A 23073-nucleotide genomic window follows, 5' to 3' on the forward strand; every position below is an offset into this window, starting at 1 on the left:
ATGATATTATTAAAACTAAAAAATCCCTCGAATAAGCATCTCCCTCAAATGAACTCTGCCTCCCCACCTCCGCCCTATAAAACAATAAACACTATACTTTTTAGAACATTGTGTACAAACAACAATTTATGCACACATATTTAAAAAAAATTATTTAAAGAATTTAATTTTTAGTGGCGGCCATTTTGAAATTCAAGATGGCCGACAGATTATCGCTTTACATAGTTAGGATTGTATAATGGGTACAGTAATACCATCAAAACGGACTTGTTCCACATTCATAATTTGTATTATTGGTGATATTCTGATTTTTAATAGGGTTATTTGAATGTTGGCGGCCATCTTGAATTTGGTCCTTTAAATGTCTTTTGAAAAAATGGCAACATATTTTTTTTCATTCCTTATATTATCAAGATATGAAATAAAGTCAAAGTTTGCTTTTAACAAAAAATATACACGACATTCATATAAACGACATACCAGCCTACACTATAAAGTTAAACTTGAGTGTATGAATGCACACAGCCAAATTGAAAATCAAATAATCTATATTTGTTTGATTATTTTTCAACTGTGTGATTCAATATTCTGAATACATTCTATTTTAGGTAAATTAATTAGTTTTCTTAAAAAGCTGTGTTTTTCTAAATCTAAAACCACAGACCATGAAGGAAATGAATACACAGACGTTTCAATTACCTCTTTTTACTTAACCTTGCTTATAGTGACTCTAAACAGCATGTTAACAATCAAGAAGTAAAACATAGTAGCACAAACATATAAATCTAACAAAGGACTAAAAATTGACAAAAATCGGAAAAACAAAAATGCAATGTAGAAAATTGTTACAAAAATATACTGAGGAATTCTAGATACAGTACTTGACATTGACTATTTGAATTAAAATTAGGAGAAAACAGAATAAAACAATAAATAGTACAATCCCAAAAAACACATTAATTTTTGACACAATCCACAGATTAGTCTGGGTTCCAGACGGAGTTTTGTCTTAATATTAGTAAAAAGATAAATATTTTGGCACATATGGCGCTTCATACGTATACTACTTGATTTTGGATACTCCGTCTGGGGAAACACGCACAAGTCACGTGATTTGACACCAAGAATTCTTGGTGCATACGATTATCCGGTTGACTAGTTTCAGCTGCATGCGATTGGCTACTCACTCGTACACCGTTTTAATATTCATATTTCAGAAGTTCAAAGACTCAACAACTAAGATGGTGCGCATGCGCTATGTTTCGTTTAGACAACGTGTACTTGGTACATTGATGAAAGTTTCTGAAGGCTAGAAATGATTTTATATGCCTATAGTAGTTTGGTAAACATTTGATGGGATTTTTCCCAAGAACATGAAAACTCGTCTTAGATAAGATAGGCTAGCTTCTCCGCAAATCAAACATTGAATGGATCATTTATTTGATTTAATTCCCACCCAGACACTGTCCTGTTCTGTGTAGTGTGTGGTGTAGCTTTGTTGTGTGCCGGTGGTATGTAGGCCTACTTTATTGGCGTTTTATTTGGCAGGTCATACGTGCGAGTTGAGTAGGACCTACGAAAGAGGCCTAGGCCAATGACTAAACAATTAATAAAAAAACAACTTGGCAACACGATTTTATCAACAGTCTCGACCGTACATTCAGCACTGTAGGCCTACGTACTCGATCTTTTTCATTTTGAAACAAGATGATCATTGGTTGATTCGAAATCCATATTTACATACCGCCCGCCCCATATAGCCAAATACGGTATGATCACCTACGTCATTCTTATCGGATGTTTGCGGTCTGCAAATCGATTTCTATACGCGTTTCACAAGTCTGTATTTTCAGACAAAAATCGCGGTCGCAATAAAAACAAATAAATAAAAAAGAAAATACAGACTTGGGGCAAGTCTATCCACAGATATACACATTTCTAAAAGATTGCTTTGTCTGTTTCAATTAAGGTATTTTTCATGTTTTAAATTGCTATCTAATATAAAATGCAAGTAGAATGACCAAGATTTATGATCACTAATAAATATGGGATGAAGTAAATTCACTTGATTATTACATGTAATAATGTTAGACAACTTGGGTACATGTAAAGAGTGAATGAGAGCTGTGTTTATGCAAAATTTGGTTAAACCCAATGCTGCTTCATTTAATTCACTTTGTGTCCAGAATATCCTTCTTGGGTAGTAACAAAGTGCGAGGCAGCGAGGCACGCGAGGCAGGGAAGGCATGCGAGGCAAGTCAGAAATTTATGCGAGGCATCGTTTTACCATCATCAAAAAATGCGAGGCATCATTTTATCATTTCTCAAAATTGCAAGGCAGGAAATCACCGAAATTGAAGTAGCCTAGGCCCGCTAGGCTAGTTTCCTTTTGCACCTGCCTTGTAATTTAACCAAGGCTTTATCCTGAATACCACAGCTTAGAATTAGGCATACTTTAATGAAGAAAAATCACATAAAAGTAACAATAAATCCATTAAATTGGTGATTTTACAGACGTTGTTTTTCTCGCATTTCGCACACTCAATGTTCAATATTTTGGTTTCTATGGAACGCCAAAAGAGCAAAATTAATTAGAGGGCTAAAAACTCTGTGGAATCCATTTATATTTAACGCATTATTTGGTGAAAATCAAGTACAATTTCAATAGATTTTGTCACTGTCAGTAAGGAAAAATGTTACTGTTGATAATGTACACGGTTTCGTTAACCTTTTAAAGAATAAAATAGAAAAATTCATCATAATATCCTTAGTAGGATGTCCTAGGTCTAGACTAGGTAGTGATGTTGATTTAGGATCGATTATTATTCTTTGAAAACAGAACAGTATCAGCAGTAACATATTACAACATTTTTATTGACAAATTAACAAATATATTGAAATAAAACGTGTTTTTCACCAATAAATGCATGAGAAATTGACGCATTCCACTGAGTTTTAGTCCTCTATTATCGTTGCTCTTTTGGCGCTCCATAGAAACAAAAATATTGAACATTGAATAAGTGAAATTCGCGAACAGTGTGCGAGAAACACGCCTGTAAAATCATTAATTTAAGGATTTATTTGTTACTTTTTATGTGATTCTTTCATTAAAGTACTCATGAGGTATACTTCTAAGGTGTGGTATTCACACGATAAAGTTAGTTATCAAATTTGGAGTAAAAATACAAGCGAAGGAAACTAGCGCCAGGTTTATTAGTACGTACATGGACAACAATAAATAAAAATCGTTCGTAATATACCTAGCTTACTAAAACAGGAATAGTGTATCATTATTAAATATTACACCAATTATTATTTTATCAAAATTGATTAAATTATTTTCTACATAGGCCTTTATCTAGGTTAGGGCTAAGCATATTAGCTAAAGTTTAATTTTAGGCCTAGTATTACAATTGTCGGACGTAAGTCTTTTTTCACACGCGCTCAAGAATTCTGTCGCAATTTTTTTCTTTGCGGCATGTTATTGGATCGGCATATCAGTTACCTTTTATTCACCGCCAGTTATTGAACTTGTCCTGGCAATCGCTGTTCACCTTATTTGCGAGAGAGGTACACGTGTTGTTCCTAGAGAATGGAATGTCAAAATGTCTTTGGCACGCCGCTCAGAGAGAAGTCTGTGCGTTGCTGCTGAAACCACGTGCTATAGGAGGGGAATGCACCACAATCCTCTGAGCTGAGGGCTGAATCATTCCGCTACCTGCTAAATAGTAAAGAGGGATTTTCCATCTCTCGGGTCTACCGGATCTAGGCGCAGGGGTGTGACAAAATATTATTTTCACTCTGCTATGTTCGAGAGACATGTGAGTGAACACGCTCGAAATGCCAACAAACATTGCAGTCATTTGATGAGTGTGTCGCTATAACAATTATTGTTTATCGAAAGTTGAAGACTGTCGTTCAGATTTTTTAACCGTAGTTTGGGCACTTTTGTAAAAGTAAAATTTGACACGATATGACTTGAATGAAAAAACAATCGTTACATAAAAATAAACAACATGATGAGTGTATACACGAATCTATTTAGATACGCTTGTATCGATTGATTATTAGGCCTATAATATAGCATAATAGCACGTTAAGATATGCCTCGCACCTTTTTGAAATTGTAAACTATATGCCTCGCACTTTTGGAAATGATAAAATGATGCCTCGCACAAATATTTGGCATGCCCCGCGTGCCTCGCTGCCTCGCACTTTGTCAACACTCATCCTTCTTGCTCAGATTCACACATTGTAGATGTTAGAGTTGGTATCGAAACTGTCTTCCAGACATGTAGTTTGGCACTTGTCGATGAACCAACATGCCTGTTCCCTGCAATTCATAGAAAGCTCTTTGACATTTACCTATTCTATTCCTGACATGCATATCGCCCTTAAGATTAACACCCAATTTAATGCCCATGTACGTGACGTCACAAGCACATGCCAAAATACTGCTATCTAGGTACAATTTAGGATTTTCAATAAATGGTGATTTCCCAAATACGTTTTTATTAGATTCAATTTTTAACCAATTAAGAAAAATTAACAACATCAATTCTTTTCTGAAGACCCACAACAAATAGACTTAAAACAAGATCATCCTCATAACAAAATACATTGTAAGAACAGTTGCTGACTGCTATTCTACTATTAAGCTTTACAACTATTCAACTAGATCTTTGTAAAATAGATTAAAACGAGTACCTTTTTTGAAATGTATATATTTCTGCCGATGAACTTTATTTTACCGTAACATGTTTGTATACCAGCTGTACATACACCTTTGCCAGCTGTTTTAATTATCTTTATAATTATTAGACATGTTCCTTTACAATGAAAGTAAATTTGTCTCTGATTTATATAACTTTTATATAATCGGATTGTAAATGCTTAATTAGGTTGTTTTTCTCTGTTGTTTCTCCAATTAGGAGAGTCTGTTTATAGCAATATTTGTATTGCTAGTTGACAATCCGCCAGAATGGTGTCCTAGGTTTTTGTATTGTTATGCATCATGTATGCTTTTTTTTGTGTTAATTATGTTTTCTGGAAAATAAATAATATGAATATGAATATAGATAATAATCATTTATGAAAATGTTTGTTCTACTTTTAGTATTCTAAAATATTTCCATTTTGTCAATAGATAATGAACCTCCAATGATTGACTGCCCAACAAATGTCACTTCAAACAATTACATTGGAGAAGTTTTTGGTTTGATAAATGTCAGTACAGATATAGGAAGTCTAAATGCCACGGTGACCTGGGATCCTCCTGTGACAAGTGACAATAGTAATGGAACAGTGACTGTAGTTTCATCACCATTTGAGTCAGGTGACATGATACCGATTGGTACTCACACAATCACTTTTACAGCAACTGATTTTTCTGAAAATAATGACACTTGTAAATTTTATTTCGAAGTTGAAGGTAAAGTATAAACCTTTTTTTTATAATTTAGACAATTTTGAAAATAGAAAAATCACTTTCACAGCAACTTACTCATCAAAAAGACTTACAAAAATAGTGACATTTGTGTCATTAATCAGCTACAGTGACAGGCTATGTCTACTCCAGTCCTGAAGCATTTAATTTATCCATCCTGCATTTAGCCAGTCTATCTTTTTGATGCTTGTGAAATATAAACTCTTTCTTTAACCAAATGTTTTTAAATCATTTATATTGTTTACATTGATATTATTATTATTGTCTTTTTATTTTTATTATTGTGTCTTTTCCCATTTGTTTACTTTTACAAGAAAGTAATATATTATGAATAAATTATACTCGTAATATGTTTCTTGTTTTAATCAGTATAATCATACAATTTAAGGGCAACTACTGAAGACATAAAATATGAAGGTAAAACCTCCACAATTGAGATACATAAGTGAACAACTAAAGAAAAGCACACATTTTTTAAAGAAAAACAATTGATATTTTTTTTTAAATTATAGCATTTATTGCAATGATTTTGAATTCAGTATGCTTATAATCATACTGTTATCAAATCAAAATTTAAGTTAAGTCTGTTTATATTTTAGATGTGGAGCCACCTAATGCAACTTGTCCTTCCGTGGTTGCTGGTGTGACTGATCCTGGAAGTCCCAATGGCACTGTCAGTTTCAATATTACTGTTGTGGATAATGTTCTAGTTTCCCATTTTGAAACCAAGTATGCATTGGTCTACCCGAGCAGTAAAACCATTGATATGGTGTCTTATGACTTTGAGACTACTGCTGTATTTCCTATTGGAGAAACTATCATTGAATACACATTTTATGACAATGCTTCACCAACAGCCAATCAAGAATCTTGTTATGTTACGGTGGTAATTAAAGGTACGTTTACTCTTTAAGTTGAAATAAAAAATTGTTCGTACAGGTCGGTTTATGCACATGTTTACTACATTTAAAACTTGTTACTTACCTATAATAATCCTAAGTTATATTATTTCTTAAACTGAATGTCATAAAATGATTTTATTTAAGTAGATTAAAGCAAACTTTGAGTTTATGAGTTTATTTTAAAGTTAGATATGATATCTTTATAAAAACAATATAAAAAATGTAATATAATATCTTTAGTAGAAAATGACTCTTTGTCATACTTATCATAAACGCTAAATAAATGCTAAGCCTACATTTTAAAAGGTGTATACTGTATTTCTTTATGATTTACCATAGGCTGCTATTACAAGTTACAATAATTATTATTATTACGGTAGTAAGAAAACGTATAAATACTGTAGTATTTCAAACAAGCTACCTTCTGATAATAATGGAACGATCCATTTGATGGTCTGGTTTACTAGTTTCATTTTGGAACTAGAAAACTCAAGTCTTGATATCTGAGTTTTCTATATCTAGGAAAGTCAGATATCTGAGTTTTTTAGATCTAGAAAAGTCAGATATCTGAGTTTTCTAGATCAAGAAAACTCAGATATATCTGAGATCTGAGTTTTCTAGATCTGAGTTTTCTAGACACCCTCTTTTCCTCTTTATTTCACTTCATGTAAGATTTAACGTACTGAATCCTGAGTTAGATATCTTTAACAATAATTTCAATATTTGCAAAATTATTAATAGCTTGTAGTATAATATTTATGTATTTTAACTGCGTTACGTCCTGTAAAGCCTGGTTTCCATAAAATTGCTACACGACAGAGCGTAGCGATTCTATGGAAACACTAGAATTTATTGGGGATCTAGTACGCGAGCACTAAATATTCTTTGGTACGCGTCTACGATTCATCGCAGACAAAATATGCAAAGTTGAACATGGTTGAACTTTGCCGATTTGACTGCGATGAATCGGGGAGCCTTTCCGATTGCGTCGGCGACATATGCACGTGTAGCGATTTTAATGGAAACGCTGTAGCGACGCTGTAGCGATTTTATGGAAACCAGGCTTAAATGGTGAAATCTGAGTTAACTACGTAACATTCCCAGAAAATGCTGAAATAAAGATGATATTCAAAAACATACATAGACATTGTTTAATCAACTTTGTTTAGCCTGGTTCCATAGAATCTCTACACTATCGCTACTCATCTTTAACACAAATCTGGCATGAATAATATCATACAAAATAGCAAAATTAAACTCACGCCAGATCGTCACCGACGAGGTGGTAGAGTTAAACACACACATGTTTGTCGCAGACAAGTTAGTAAAGTTAAAATGCAAAACAGTTTTTTGCGGACAAGTTGGCAAAGTTTAACCTGTTTAAACTTTACCAATCTTTCTGCCTAATTCAATATTTCTTATCAATTGCTGTGGGTGATGTGCGTAGCTGCAGCATATTACAATGGAAATTAGTTAAAGCTTGTTTTGATTATGGGACATGTAATAAAATAAGCTTACTTTTTGTATTTTTCTTAGTTATTCATATTAACTAATAATTCTTTTAAAAAGAGGTACAGCATTGTCCCTTAAAACATGAATATGCCATTTTACATTTTTAATAAAGTTATTCACTTCCATAAAAAAAAGGTAACAAAGGTAATGGTTTGACTTACAAAAAGACAAACATATTCTGTTAAATTTTAAACAACTATTGTTTGCTATACAGTTGTTTACTGTTTACAAGAATTGTTTGTAATAATTATGCTCACTCTAATATTTTAATATATTAAACTCAACCCTGCTTCAGTGGATTGAAAAATCAACAATTTAATAGTGGCTGTAAATCATATTTACTGATATAAAATAGAAAATAATAGTTTCCTCATTACACCTTTAGATGATGAAGAACCATATATCATCAACTGCCCAGTGAAAATTATTATTGTTAACACAACAACTGGCGAGGCATTTGCAATCAATATCACATGGTTTGAACCGTCAGCTACTGATAACTCTGGAGAGACTCTTGTACCAGTATCAGACTACACTTCTGGTGATAATATGTTTGCAATTGGCAACACAACAGTTCAGTACAATGTCTCAGATTTAGCTGGTAACTTTAATGATAGCTGCAGTTTTGTTATCACTGTTGGAGGTAAGACAACTGTACCTCGTTGTTGGAAATTAAAATTGAGCTACAGTAATATTATATCAAATGTAATTTATTTATACCTTTTATTTATGTTGTGAATAGATAATGAAAGTCCAATGATTGACTGCCCAACAAATGTCACTTCAAACAATTACATCGGAGAAGGGTATGGACTAGTAAATATTAGTACAGATGAAGGAAGTCCAAATGCCACTGTTACCTGGGATCCTCCTGTGACAAGTGACAATAGTAATGGAACAGTGACTGTAGTTTCATCACCATTTGAGTCAGGTGACATGATACCAATTGGTACTCACATAATCACTTTTACAGCAACTGATCTTTCTGGAAATAATGATACATGTGAATTTTATTTCGAAGTTGAAGGTAAAGTATGAACCTTTTTTTTCAATTTGGACAATTTTGAAAATAGAATAATCACTTTTACAGCAACTTACTCATAAAAAAAGACAAAAATACAGTAGTGACATTTGTGACATTAATCAACTCCAGGTTGAAGGTAAAACGATAGAGTGATGCTCTGAAAAGCCCAGTGACAGGCTATGTCTACTCCACTCCTAAAGCATTTAATACGTGCACGATAAATTATAGTTTATCCATCCTGCAATTGGCGAGTCTAGCTGTTTGATGCTTATGAAATATAAACTCTTTCTTCAACCAAATGTTTTTAAATCATTTATATTGTTTACATCGATATTATTGTGATCACCTTTTTCCATTTGTTTACTTTCACAAAAAAGAAAAAAAGTAATATATTATGAATAAAGGTATAGTCGTAATATGTTTCTTGTTTTAATCATTATAATCTTAAAATTTAAGAGCAACTACTGAAGACATATGAAGGTAAAACCTCACAATTGAGATACATAAACAACTAAAATGAAAGTACATTTCTTTAGGAAAAACAATTGATTCTCTTTTCTCAGGCATATTGGACTTGTATTGCAATGATTTTGAATTCAGTATGCTTATAATCATACTGTTTTCAAATAAAAAATGTTAAGTCTGTTTATATTTTAGATGTGGAGCCACCTAATGCAACTTGTCCTTCCGTGGTTGCTAGTGTGACTGATCCTGGAAATCCTAATGGCACTGTCAGTTTCAACATTACTGTTGTGGATAATGTTCTAGTTTCTTTATATGAAGCCAATTATACATTAGTATGTGATTACCGATGTACTATTGACATGGTGTCTTATGACTTTGAGACTACTGCTGTATTTTCTATTGGAGAAACTATCGTTGAATACACATTCTATGACAATGGTTCACCAACAGCCAATAAAGAATCTTGTTATGTTACGGTGGTAATTAAAGGTATGTTTACTCTTTAAGTTGAAATAAAAATTTTTTTGTACAGGTCAGTTTATGCACATGTTGTTTACTATCTTTAAAACTGGTCACATACCTATAACATAATCCTAATTCCTGTTATTTCAGCAGAATGTCATAAAATGATTTTATTTATTTGTAGATTAAACCAAACTTTGAGTTTATGAGTTTATTTTAAAGTTAGATATCTCAGTTAAAAATATGATATCTTTATAAAATAAATATAAAAAATGTAACATAAGCATACTATCTTTAGTAGAAAATGACTCTTTGTTATACTTAATCATAAACACATTGCATTCTTATCACGTTGTTAAGTCCAACACACAACATAAAAATTACACATACACTCTATCAGAGGGGGTAGTCCTATAAATACTTACTATTTTCCTCTTTATTTCACTTAATATAAGCTTTAACATAATGAATCCTGAGTTAGATATCTTTAACAATAATTTTCAATATTTGCAAAATTATTAATAGCTTGTAGTATAATATTTATGTATTTTTACTGCGTTTCGTCCTGTAAATGGTGAAATCTGAGTTAACTAACTAACATTCCCAGAAAATGCTGAAATAAAGATGATATTCCAAAACATATATAGACATTGTTTAATCAACTTTGTTTAGCCTGGTTCCATAAAATCTCTACACTATCGCTAACTCATCTTCAACACAAATCAGACATGAATAATATCATACAAAATAGCAAAATTAAACTCACGGCAGATCATCACCGACGAGGTGGTAGAGTTAAACATAAACCTGTTTGTCGCAGACAAGTTAGTAAAGTTAAAATGCAAAACAGTTTTTCGCGGACAAGTTGGCAAAGTTTAACCTGTTTAAACTTTACCAATCTTTCTGCCTAATTCAATATTTCTTATCAATTGCTGTGGGTGATGTGCGTAGCTGCAGCATATTACAATGGAAATTAATTAAAGCTTGTTTTGATTATGGGACTTGTAAAAAAATAAGCTTACTTTTTGTATTTTTCTTAGTTATTCATATTAACTAATGCTTCTTATAAAAAGGGGGTACAGTTGTCCCTTAAAACATGAATATGCCATTTTACATTTTTAATAAAGTTATTCACTTTCATAAAAAAAAGGTAACAAAAGTAATGGTTTGACTTACAAAAAGACAAACATATTCTGTTAAATTTTAAACAACTATTGTTTGCTATACAGTTGTTTACTGTTTACAAGAATTGTTTGTAATAATTATGCTCACTCTAATATTTAATATATTAAACTCAACCCTGCTTCAGTGGATTGAAAAATCAACAATTTAATAATGGCTGTAAATCATATTTACTGATATAAAATAGAAAATAATAGTTTCCTCATTACACCTTTAGATGATGAAGAACCATATATCATCAACTGCCCAGTGAAAATTATTATTGTTAACACAACAACTGGCGAGGCATTTGCAATCAATATCACATGGTTTGAACCGTCAGCTACTGATAACTCTGGAGAGACGCTTGTACCAGTATCAGACTACACTTCTGGTGATAATATGTTTGCAATTGGCAACACAACAGTTCAGTACAATGTCTCAGATTCAGCTGGTAACTTTAATGATAGCTGCAGTTTTGTTATCACTGTTGGAGGTAAGACAACTGTACCTCGTTGTTGGAAATTAAAATTGAGCTACAGTAATATTATATCAAATATAATTTATTTATACCTTTTATTTATGTTGTGAATAGATAATGAAAGTCCAATGATTGACTGCCCAACAAATGTCACTTCAAACAATTACATCGGAGAAGGGTATGGACTAGTAAATATTAGTACAGATGAAGGAAGTCCAAATGCCACTGTTACCTGGGATCCTCCTGTGACAAGTGACAATAGTAATGGAACAGTGACTGTAGTTTCATCACCATTTGAGTCAGGTGACATGATACCAATTGGTACTCACATAATCACTTTCACATCAACTGATCCTTATGGAAATAGTGACACCTGTGTCTTTGGCCTCAAGGTTGAAGGTAAATTATAAAAATATTTTTTAATTTGAACAATTTAGAAATGCAGAAACAAATTGCTATGAAAATTTTTACCAATTGATCCAAATATGAGTTGGTTTAGGTGTTTTTTTATTTAACCTTTTACTGATGATCATGTACTCCATATATGGGTATGAGTTTTGTCAAAATTAGAATTGATTGGTTGAGATTTCATAATGCATAATTGCTCTGTACAACATAAAATCTATTACTGTATTTGTATTCGTATATTCACTATGTGGGTTCACTATCTGGGTGTTTAGCGTAGTAAAAAAAGGACTTTTCATTCATTGTTGTATTTATATATTTTGATTAAATAAGGTTTGATTATAATATATTCTCACATATTTCCTCATTTTCCAATTTATCTTATTCGCAGATGACAACAATATTTTCTTTTCTCACAAAAATGTAAACACTCTTGTTAATGTTAATTCTGAGCTTGATAGAGTTTCTTTAGGTTTACACATCTAAAACTAACTTCATCTACTTTACACAAAAGAACAACCGTAACAATACTTTTCCTTTTGATATTATAACCGATGGAAACCCAATAGAAAAAGGAAACAATTTAAAATTTCTTTAGGTTCAAATTCAAATTGATTCAAAATTGAACTGGCAAACACACATTGCGATTACTAATAAAACAGTGTCTAAAAATGTTGGTGTTTTAAGTAAATTAAAATATATTCTTCCATACAATATTTTATTTTTGCTTTACAACACTCTCATTTTACCATACTTAACATACTGTAATATTGCTTGGGCTTCAATTTCTAACAACATTTTGCAGACTGATCCTTGGACTATTCCATCAACATCCAAAATTCACTGTCTCTTTAAGCTTCAAAAGAAGGCTCTAAGGATTGGCACTGGAGCAACCCCAAGATCCCATACAAGGCAATTATTCCATCAGCTAAACACTTTAAACATATTCGATATTAACAAACTGCAAACTCTTGTATTTATGTTTCATGTTATTAATAACCAAAACTCCCTTCTCATTTTAACTCGTTGTTTACAATGTTTAGTCAGCTTCATCCTTATAAGACCAGGTCATCTACCCGGAAACATTCTATTTATGAAAAGTACACTATAGCCCTCAGGAAAAATTCTTTCATTTTTAACGGACCATTTTTATGAAATAATTTAACTTTAAACATTAGATTATCACGAACATTACTTTCCTTTTTTTTTAAATACAAACAGTTCTTAATCCATCAATATTCTTTAGATAGTTAATAAGTTTGTTACTATGGAATTTATTTCTTACTTTTCCTTCTATTTATATTCAATCAAATCTGTTTGGCTTTTTTGTTCTTTTTTTTAGAAAGCAATTTACGTTACCATGTACAATGTGATGTATTATGCCATTATGTCAACGTTCACAAAGACAAAAGCCATTCAAAACAAAGATTTAAATAAAAAATATTCCCTCCAAAATTACAAGTCGCCGATTTTGTTACGGTTGCAATGTGATTAGTGACGATAGTGTGTTCACGTTTAATTTATTTTTTCGCTAAGACTATTACAAAACTCGTGTTCATCATTCGTCGTATAGCCAAATTCGTGAATGTGGGAACCGGTCGTTCCACTGTGGTGTCATTTGTCGATTTTTGATCTTAGTATTGCTACCCATATCGATTGTTATTATCGTTGTTGTTTTATACTATTAATAATAAGAGGCCCTTGGTGGCCACTTGCGTCCCAAAATGTCCCAAAAAAAAAAATACTGATAGCAGTAATGACAAGAACCTAAAATAATTATACTAATAATAATTAACGTTCTATATTTTATTATTAATCATTATTAAATACGCCCAAGACGTATTCAGTTTGTACATATTATCTAAGATCTTCTTAGACATAATATAAAGTTACTAATAATAATAATAATTTTATTGTTTCTCTTTATATAACAGAGGCACAATTCTCAAGAGATGTGCAACAAAATAAAATAAATACACTAGGTTATAAAAATACATTCAATACATTTGAGCGAAAAGTAAAAGATTGTGTTATGGAAGGATATTATAAATTTCGTTGCGTTACTAGAGGGCGCTATTAGTTTTAAACGAACTGAACAATAGAATATCCCAAAATCCGATTAGAGTTTCTTTAATTAGTGTTTCGATAATTTCTTTTCGTTTGTATGGTAATATTTAGTATATTTACTTTAAGCTTAGTTTACTTTAACCATTTGAACTGTTTGCAGGCTTCTTAACACATTTTAAAGAATAAATAAGCGATTTTAAAGGCCGCACCAGTTTTGGCCTAGCCGGACCTGTTTTAGCGGCTGTTCAACGCCAAAATCGATCCGATCCCAATTATCTCTTAAACCATAAAGAAATTGGTATAAGAATGTATTAAACACGAATATAAACATGACCCCAACAATTCAGAATAATGTATTTGATTTGTCTTTGGGGTCAAGGTAAAATGTCATTCCAGTATGACATCTAAAATATGCTAATTATCTTTTAATCCAATAGGTATTTTGAATAAGAATGTACAAGTACAAATATAAACATGACCCTTAAGATTCAGAATAGCACATTTGATTTTTCAAATTATCCTTTAAATCAATTTGCATAGTAGTCTTACTATAACTACTAAAACATAGCATATACAGTACAGACATTGTAGCAGATTGATGTCTGCACACTGCGCCCACACCCCTCCCACCCAGAGATTACTATACTAGGTCAATGATTTTACCTTAAACATTTTGAAAAAATTGAATATTATAACTACTAAATTTACATAGGATCAGTATAGCTTATTCTAGATAATACCTTTACTTTTAACATTTAGCCCTACCTACTTTAGTAGGCCTACGAAGCTTAGTGAGAATTCAGTAAAATTACGTCAGAGTAGACCAAAAAACGTAGCTTTCTGATAATTAGGTGATCATTTAGAATGAAATGATCACCTATTGTTATTGTACTTACATTAAAATATTCTTCCTCTTTCTGTACACTTTTTGTGTAACAAATATCTCAAAAAGTTAAATGTCAATGGATTACCAAAATTTCACAATGTCTTTCAAATACTGTAACTTAATCCTAATAAGCTTTTCAGCGTGATCACTCATCCGTGACGTCATTTATACGCGATTTTGTGAAATCACATTATTATTATCAATGATATCTCCATAATTCATTATCACATATTAATAAAATTCACTACACGTAAACTTCAGGTCAAGTGTCAAAATATTAGCAAATAAAAACGCATGTGGGGTCATGCGCATGAAATCGCGCGTTAACAATTTAAAAAGCTCAAAATTACGTTTTGATCAATTTAGAGCATGAATTAGGCCATTTGCGTGTTAAAAAATTACTGCGCAAAAACACGTTTTTGCGCGTGCGTACATAGAAAGCATAAAAAAATACAAATTTTTGTACAAACTGCATTCTACTCATCTTCCTTGGTACATCCACCAAATTTTAGTCATTTCAACTTAAAATAGTGCTATACGAGCACGTTAAAAATGACAAAATGCGCACATTAATTGTAAAAATTAAATGAAAATAATTTTTCAGAATACATGGTGACCCCCAATTTCTTTAACTTATTATGGAATCCAATGAGTTGTAGATATAAATGTATATACACATTAGACGTACAAAATGGTATGACGTCATCATTTGGCCACATGAATTTTTAAAATAGGGGTTTTTCCCCTTTTGTCATAGACCACCATATTAAACAGAGCGCAACTCGCTTATCTGTGATCAATTTTCTTTTAATTTTTAATACATTCTACCTCAATCAATTATGTTACTTATGAGTTGCCAATATTTTCTTTTGGATGACGTCATCACGTCTTAAAATTTAAATAACGGTGGTTATGTAATTTCACCTACCGTATATTTGAATACCTTACAGCTCTTCTGAATTAAAGTTGACCTCGATGTTTATAACTTAGTATGATAGCTGGTGAAGTAGATATGAATTCATATAAAAATTAAGCCTATCGGATGTTGTGACGTTATCATATGGCCAGCTGAAGTTAAAAAGTAGTTTTTTCATCTCTTTAGTCAAAGTTATACAATTTTTAAAGAGCGCGCACGGCCCTTCTACGTGCCAAATTTTCTTCCAATTGTTATATTTTATTGCTCAATTCATTATCTTTCAATATTGTTATCCACAAGTTTTTTTTGATAATGTCATCAGTGTCAAAAACTTAGAACATGATGTGTGTCCATAATTTCACCAATGCTACACTGTACAAGATATACAGTATATACTGTACATAACGTATATGGCATATAATAGGCACAACTCAGCACTATATAGGCATATAAGGCCTAAAAAAAAAAATTGTTTGTTTGCTGTCAAGTTTTTTTTTTTTGGTAGGTGGGAAAAAGTTTTTTTTTAGGCTATCGCTCTTAGGCTATCGCTCTCTGTAGAGCGATAGCCTATTGTTATTGTCAGAGATTTCATTTTTTCTGCTCATTTTTTGTTGGTCGCATATCTCAAAAATGGCAATAGCAGTTATGTTGTAACTTGGCCAGCAGATGCACGTATATATGTAGTTGTGCAACAAACTTTGGTTTAATGAAAATATGGCCGCGTAGCGTAACTACGCGCGATTTTCTGAAATTCTTAGATTGACTATAACTTGAAAACCAATAGCTATTTTTAAATACCACTTGACACACGTATGCTTCATGTCAAGGGTCATCTTCCTGTATCATCAGCAAAATTTTGAACATTGGTCAAATCGCGCGTACGCGCGCTTTGAAAGTTAAAAATGCTCAAAATCAATTTCTAATTAACTTTCTACACGTTTCAGGACATTTTAAGCATTTCACATTTTTCAAAAAAATTTGCGTTGCGCGCGCGCTATTGCGCACTTCGCTCGTACGCAGCCTAGAAAGCCCGTTTTTGCGCTTGATTATTGTTTTTCATAGTTTTATGATATATTTCTTTCATATTTGATGAATTATGAATGCAAAATAATGACACACGTGCACGTCAAACTTTAAAAATCGTGCGCTTGAAAATTGGTAATTTTATGCAAATTTGTGTAAAAATATGCCTATTTTGAATCGATTATAGCTCTCCGGGATGTCTGGTGACCCCCAATTCTTTTAACCTAATATGTAAGCAGATATATTGTAGATATGAATTCATGCAAAATTTTTACCTCTGGGCTGTTGTGACGTCATCGTATGGCCACACAAATGTAAAATATAGGGATTTTGTCTCTTTCGACACAGTTCGTCACATTCAATAGAGCGCATACCGCGTAAACGTTATCAATTTTCTTCCAATTTTCAATATTTTATTACTAAAATAATTCCTTTTTAGACTTATGAACTTTTTTTTTTAATTTGAAAAGGTCATCATTTTCAAACAATTGAATAAACGTGAGTGGTGTAAAATATAGAAAATAACCGTCAACTAAACCGTTTACAATGCTAATACCGTCAACTGTTGACACTTATTAAACGATTTTGATGTATTCCAGCTGTTCTTTACAATCGTTGTAGTGCAGCCTATTGTAGACTAAGCATAATAAATAACATGTGCGTGTTACGATGCGTTGGGCGATAGCCTAACTCGTCAACGTGACGAGTTCAAATCTAGTTTTTTTTTTTTTATGTTAATTTCTCTGTTAATTGCTCGCGAATTTGAGAGTAACAAAACACACTGAATAAAACAACGAGCTCAAACATCTATTCATATTGCATAATTTGTTTCACACTTTAATTCTGTTTTGGGCGCGTTAGGCCCCGTGTCTAAACTAGCCTAGGCTAGGCCTACTACTACAAAGTAGGTCGTTGTTAGCAGGCCTAATTAAATATTTTAATTTTTAGAAGTTAGTGTACCGTATATTTCGGTGTATAAGTCGCACCTGTGTATAATAAGACGCACCCGACCCCTAACTGAGAGTAAAATATCGGTATTTTGTATATCGTTGATGTATAAGACGGCCGCGCCCAGCCTCAACAAGAAGGGAAGTCCCCCATTCCGTCAGTTGTTTCTAACTTGTTATGAATGAGTTTCGCACCCGCAACATCGAGTGCATGACCGCCGTGTGTGTGGGCTAGCCTCGCTCGATCCTTTTATCGAGAGGCGCGCGCAAGTTTTCACGGACAATCGTATTCGAGTGTGTACGCTAGGTCTATGCTATAATCAACTGGAGAATATACTAGTCGAATACTGTGTACACAATGTGGTTGCCAAGAAGGGCTTGCTCGCGCTGGGGGTATGACCAAAGATTATATAGCGCCGCAATCTTTGGTATGACGGTCGTGCGTATAACTATAATACTATTCCAATCGTAAACGTCGTTTTCAAATGAAATTTTATCGGAGCGCCTAAAACAGCTCCATAATGAACAAATCTTTTCATCATATTTAGTACAAAATCACGCTAAAATGCCTTGAAAACTAGCAGGTTGCTGTTACGCTAGTACACTGTAGCTAGGCTAGGCCTACTCTTTAGACTTTAGTAATACTAATAGGCCTAGGCCTAGGCCTTACCTTAAAAAGCCCAGGCCTAGCCAACGAGGTGGCGATATCTGTGTTGAGGCATTTATGTTCGGTGTATGAGACGCACCCTTAATTTAGAGGTTAAATTTGCGTGTCAAAAGTGCGATTATACACCGAAATATACGCTACGTTATTATTTTTATTGTTTCATCCTCGCACACTCGATTTTTACACCTTTTCGGCCAAAAAAAATCATTAAAAAAACTTTTTTTTAAAAAGCGCCCTCAACGTAAAAAAAAACCTTTTTCTTATTTCCGCCCCAAATTTTTGGCGAAATTAGGGGCGGCAGATGACAGCCCTACGGTAATTGGATGGCATACATCAACATTTTCTGATTGTATGTTAACATACGTGCATGTTTAAAAAATATTAATGTCAATAAAATTATAAAAATGATCACCTATAATTCGTCAAAGTGACGAATTAAATTCAAGTTAGTAATTTAAATTATCTATAATTTTTTTTTAAATCAAATTAACTACAAATAAACTAAGCAACAACAGTTGCAAAGAACTAGTTTTGTTAAAGTATACTTTAGTAAGTATCACAATGACTTACTGTCTTACTGTATTCATTACATTCTGGATTAAAGCATCATTTTGCTAATAAAAATTATTTAATCCTAATAATATATACTGATACTTTAAAATGTTTGTGTTTAGATAAATTTTAATATACACTAAGGGTATTTAAATAGTATATGAATACAAACTTAACTTTTTTTTAATGGCTGGATTTTTTTAAAATTTTCATCCATCTCAAACTGAAAAATGTAGGGTGTTACGAAAGTTTCTATTTTTTTAAATGTATCTCTATATTTTCTGTATTTGTGTCATTTGAGAGCAGAGGACTCGTTCTTTACTAAAGTAAACTATAGACACTTGTTCTAAAGATCTTTAGTTCACATAGTATTCTTAATACACAGAATATGTCATCTTTCACTACCACTTTGGTTAGTACAACTTTTCCCAATGTTAGGATCAGGTTTTACTGTTTAAAAAGTGGTTGGTTACTGTTTGAACCACATGACCTCCATTTTCACAGTTACAAATTTGTTTTGAAGAGGGTAAAGGTGTTTCCACACTTTCCCATAATTTCAATTGAAACACTTCGCACAACCAGCCAGGATTGACAGTTTTCGTGTTTAAGACATATTTTAGAATAGTGTAATATAATCTAAAACAAAAAAAACCAAATATAATAAAATATAATTCCTTACAATTAAAACACCTTTTCTAATATTCTCATCCCTGAAGTTAACTCAAATGAGCTTTTCTAAATAGATATGATTTGTTCATAGGTACATCATCCAAATTCAAATGAATTCACTTCATAATTAGAGTATTTTATATTGTAAGATAATGACATTTTATCTTGACCCTAAATACAAATCAAATGCAAATCAAAGGACATATTATATTTCTATTAAATACATTCTTGTTCAAAATACCTGATGTTTTAAGAGATAATTAGCCTATTTTATATGGCATAATTAGATGACATTTGACTTTGACACCTAATACAACTCAATTGCATCATTCTGAATATTTAGGGTCATATTTATATTAAATACATTCTTGTTAAAAATACCTGATGTTTTGAGAGATAATTAGCCTATTTTATATGGCATAATTAGATGACATTTCACTTTGACACCTAATACAACTCAATTGCATCATTCTGAATATTTAGGGTCATATTTATATTAAATACATTCTTGTTAAAATACCTGATGTTTTGAGAGTTATTTTAAAATTTTGTAATTAGGTGACCTTTTAAACCTTGAACCCTAATACAACTCAATTACATTATTCTAAACCTTTATAATTGTCATGTTTATATTTGTACATTGTAGTTATACATTCTTATTCAAAATACTGGAAAATAATGGATTAAGAGATAGTAAGCATATTTTAGAGGCCATTGGAATGACCTTTGACCTTCACCCCAAAGACAAATCAAATATATTATTTTGAATCTTTAGGGTCACATTTATATTTGTACTTGTACATTCTTATTCAAAATACCTATATGGATTAAAAGATAATTAGCATATTTTAGATGTCATACTGGAATGACATTTTACCTTGACCCCAAAGACAAATCAAATATATTTTTTATAATCTTTGGGGTCATATTTATATTTGTGTTCAATACATTCTTATACCAAATTCTTTATGGTTTAAGAGATAAATGGCATGTTTTAGATGTCATACTGGAATGACCTTTAACCTTGACCCCAAAAACAAATCAAATATATTATTCTGAATTTTTGGGGTCATGTTTATATTTGTGTTCAATACATTCTTATACCAAATTCTTTATGGTTTAAGAGATAATTTGGATCAAAGTTGTAAAATGGCAGCCATTTTTATTTTATGCAAATTAGGTAATTTATATTAATGGTCAGATCATGGTAGATTTTGGATATGATAATATCTACATATAGTTGAGCATGTTTCAGCAAAAAAACAAACTGTTGCAATTTGTTTGACTGAAAAGTCTATTTCCACTCATCTAATAATAAGATGTGCCAAGATTATTATTTCTTTTTAAAGTATTATCTTCAGATTTCCTCTTCATTCTAATATGAATTTCAAATATTTATTATTGATGATTAATTTCAACATAACTTTACTAAAATTAATACTACATTAATTATTTTGTAGATACCAGCTTTGTAGTAAAAAAAGTATAATGATTTGTTATGTAAGAAACATTTCTTCATATATTATAATCAAGAATAAGACCATTACTCTTTGCTAAATTGTTTGCTAAATTCTACCAAAAATTGTATAGAGGTTGTAATTCTTGTATCTGTTTTGTTATTGAATAGATGATGATGTTGATCCTGACATAGAATACCCACCTGATGGTATTACCAGGGAGATCTCCCTGGTATTACTAACCCCTTCCTTTTTGTATTATTAGATAATGAGGATCCAGTCTTGGGTTGTCCACCAAATATTAATACTACTACAGCAGATGGATCAAATCAAGCGTTCAATGTCAACTGGACTGATCCAACAGTAATTGACAATTCTGGTGCGAATATAACACTAACATCAAATTACAGTTCTGGAAGCAATGTATTTTACGATGGCAGCACTGATGTTATATATGATGCAGTTGATAGTTCGGGCAATGTAGCAACGTGTAAATTTACAGTTACTGTTACTGGTAAGCATAATCCAGCCTTGTTATTGTTTTAAGATTTAATGATGATCCCAATCTTTAATTAAAAACTTAAGACCTGGAATTGCACAGCTGAAGTGAGTTTTTGTTGTTAGCTATATTTAAGTTTGTAAATGTCATTGTATTTAATTGTTACTGTTTTTTTTATTGTATAATTGTTTGTAATACATTTTATTTGTTACATTTTTTTTAATTCTTAGATATAGAGCCACCGCTTTTGATAAACTGCCCAAATGACATAGTTCTTGCAACTGATCTTGGCCTTCCAACCCTCAACTATAGCTGGATAGAACCAACAGCGACAGACAATGTTGATACGAGTCCTATGATTTCATCTGATATTGATGCTCCTTATGTATTCAATATCAGCGTATATGTTATCACGTTTACAGCTACAGATGATTCTGGCAACGAGGCAATGTGCAATTTTACATTAGAGGTCAAAGGTGATCAAATTGTTGTTCATGAAACAAAATAAAATCTTTTGTAAAATAATTACATTATTATCATTGCTTATTAGTATCTACAGTTTATTCTCCATCTTCTACATTATCATATACCCCTTTTTGTGTTTTTGTCATACATTACAAAAACTCTTATTTTATTATAGATAATGAGGCACCATCTTTCAATGGTACCTGCCCATCCAGCCCATTGAAAGTACCGACTGATCCTCCAGACGATGGAAGGCCATTTGGTGAAATGTTTGCAACCGTGACCTGGACAATTCCAACAGCAACTGACAATGTAGGTGTTGTGATGGTAACAAACAACACTTATCCAGGATCTCAAGTTTATTTCAATATATTAACTGAGTATGACCTGAATGTGACGTATGTAGCAGAAGATGATGCAGGAAAGAGTGCGATATGTTCCTTTTTAGTCAAGGTTGTTGGTAAGGATTGATCGATTTAATTCTTTCATTTCACATGCTCACATTGAAATAAGGAACATGATAGATGATCGCTTGACTTCCAGCCAAACAAACATTTGTAAACTAAAATAATGGAACTAATTAAGTCACATACTTTCAAACTCTTGCCTGACCAACTTGAGCAATTGAATCTTATATTCCATCACTGTACATTAATAAGGTAATACTGAATGATTCTATTTCATTCGTAATTAACTTTACTATAAAAAGTAAAGAAGCTTGTCAAACAATACGTAGCCATTACCAAAGTCAACAGGTAGCAAAGCAGGGGGTCAGGGAGATTCTCACTAACATGTGGTTTACAAACAATAATGATACGGAACCTAATTGAACAAGAACTCACAGCATAACCAAGATGTTAGACGATCTACTCACTAAACAATTAACATCCATAATAAATGAAATTAAAAGGGGAATTGATGAAATAGATACCAATTTTGTAATCTTCGTAAAACGAATATGGATCTAGAAGAAAAGCTTACGGACTTGTTGACAACCTCGAACAATATTGCCGTAGAAACAACCTACAAGTTTTCTGAATAAAAGAACAAAACAGCAAAACTTTATT

At 32.0% G+C, this 23073-nt stretch overlaps 1 protein-coding gene across 1 annotated transcript in view; it reads left to right on the plus strand.

Annotated features, from left to right (window-relative positions):
* Window positions 1-22049, plus strand: part of LOC140041866 (hyalin-like) — a 36305-nt gene extending 14256 nt beyond the window's left edge. Inside the window, exons 5-14 of the mRNA XM_072087662.1 lie at window positions 5147-5431; window positions 6046-6342; window positions 8246-8503; window positions 8603-8887; window positions 9341-9364; window positions 9542-9838; window positions 11211-11468; window positions 11568-11852; window positions 21308-21556; window positions 21772-22049. Of these exons, the coding sequence (XP_071943763.1) occupies window positions 5147-5431; window positions 6046-6342; window positions 8246-8503; window positions 8603-8887; window positions 9341-9364; window positions 9542-9838; window positions 11211-11468; window positions 11568-11852; window positions 21308-21556; window positions 21772-22049 (2516 nt within the window). The remainder of the gene's footprint in view (window positions 1-5146; window positions 5432-6045; window positions 6343-8245; window positions 8504-8602; window positions 8888-9340; window positions 9365-9541; window positions 9839-11210; window positions 11469-11567; window positions 11853-21307; window positions 21557-21771) is intronic.
* The last annotated feature ends 1024 nt before the right edge of the window (window positions 22050-23073 follow it).

Source organism: Antedon mediterranea, chromosome 1, assembly GCF_964355755.1.
Source record: "Antedon mediterranea chromosome 1, ecAntMedi1.1, whole genome shotgun sequence".
Classification (NCBI taxonomy): domain Eukaryota; kingdom Metazoa; phylum Echinodermata; class Crinoidea; order Comatulida; family Antedonidae; genus Antedon; species Antedon mediterranea.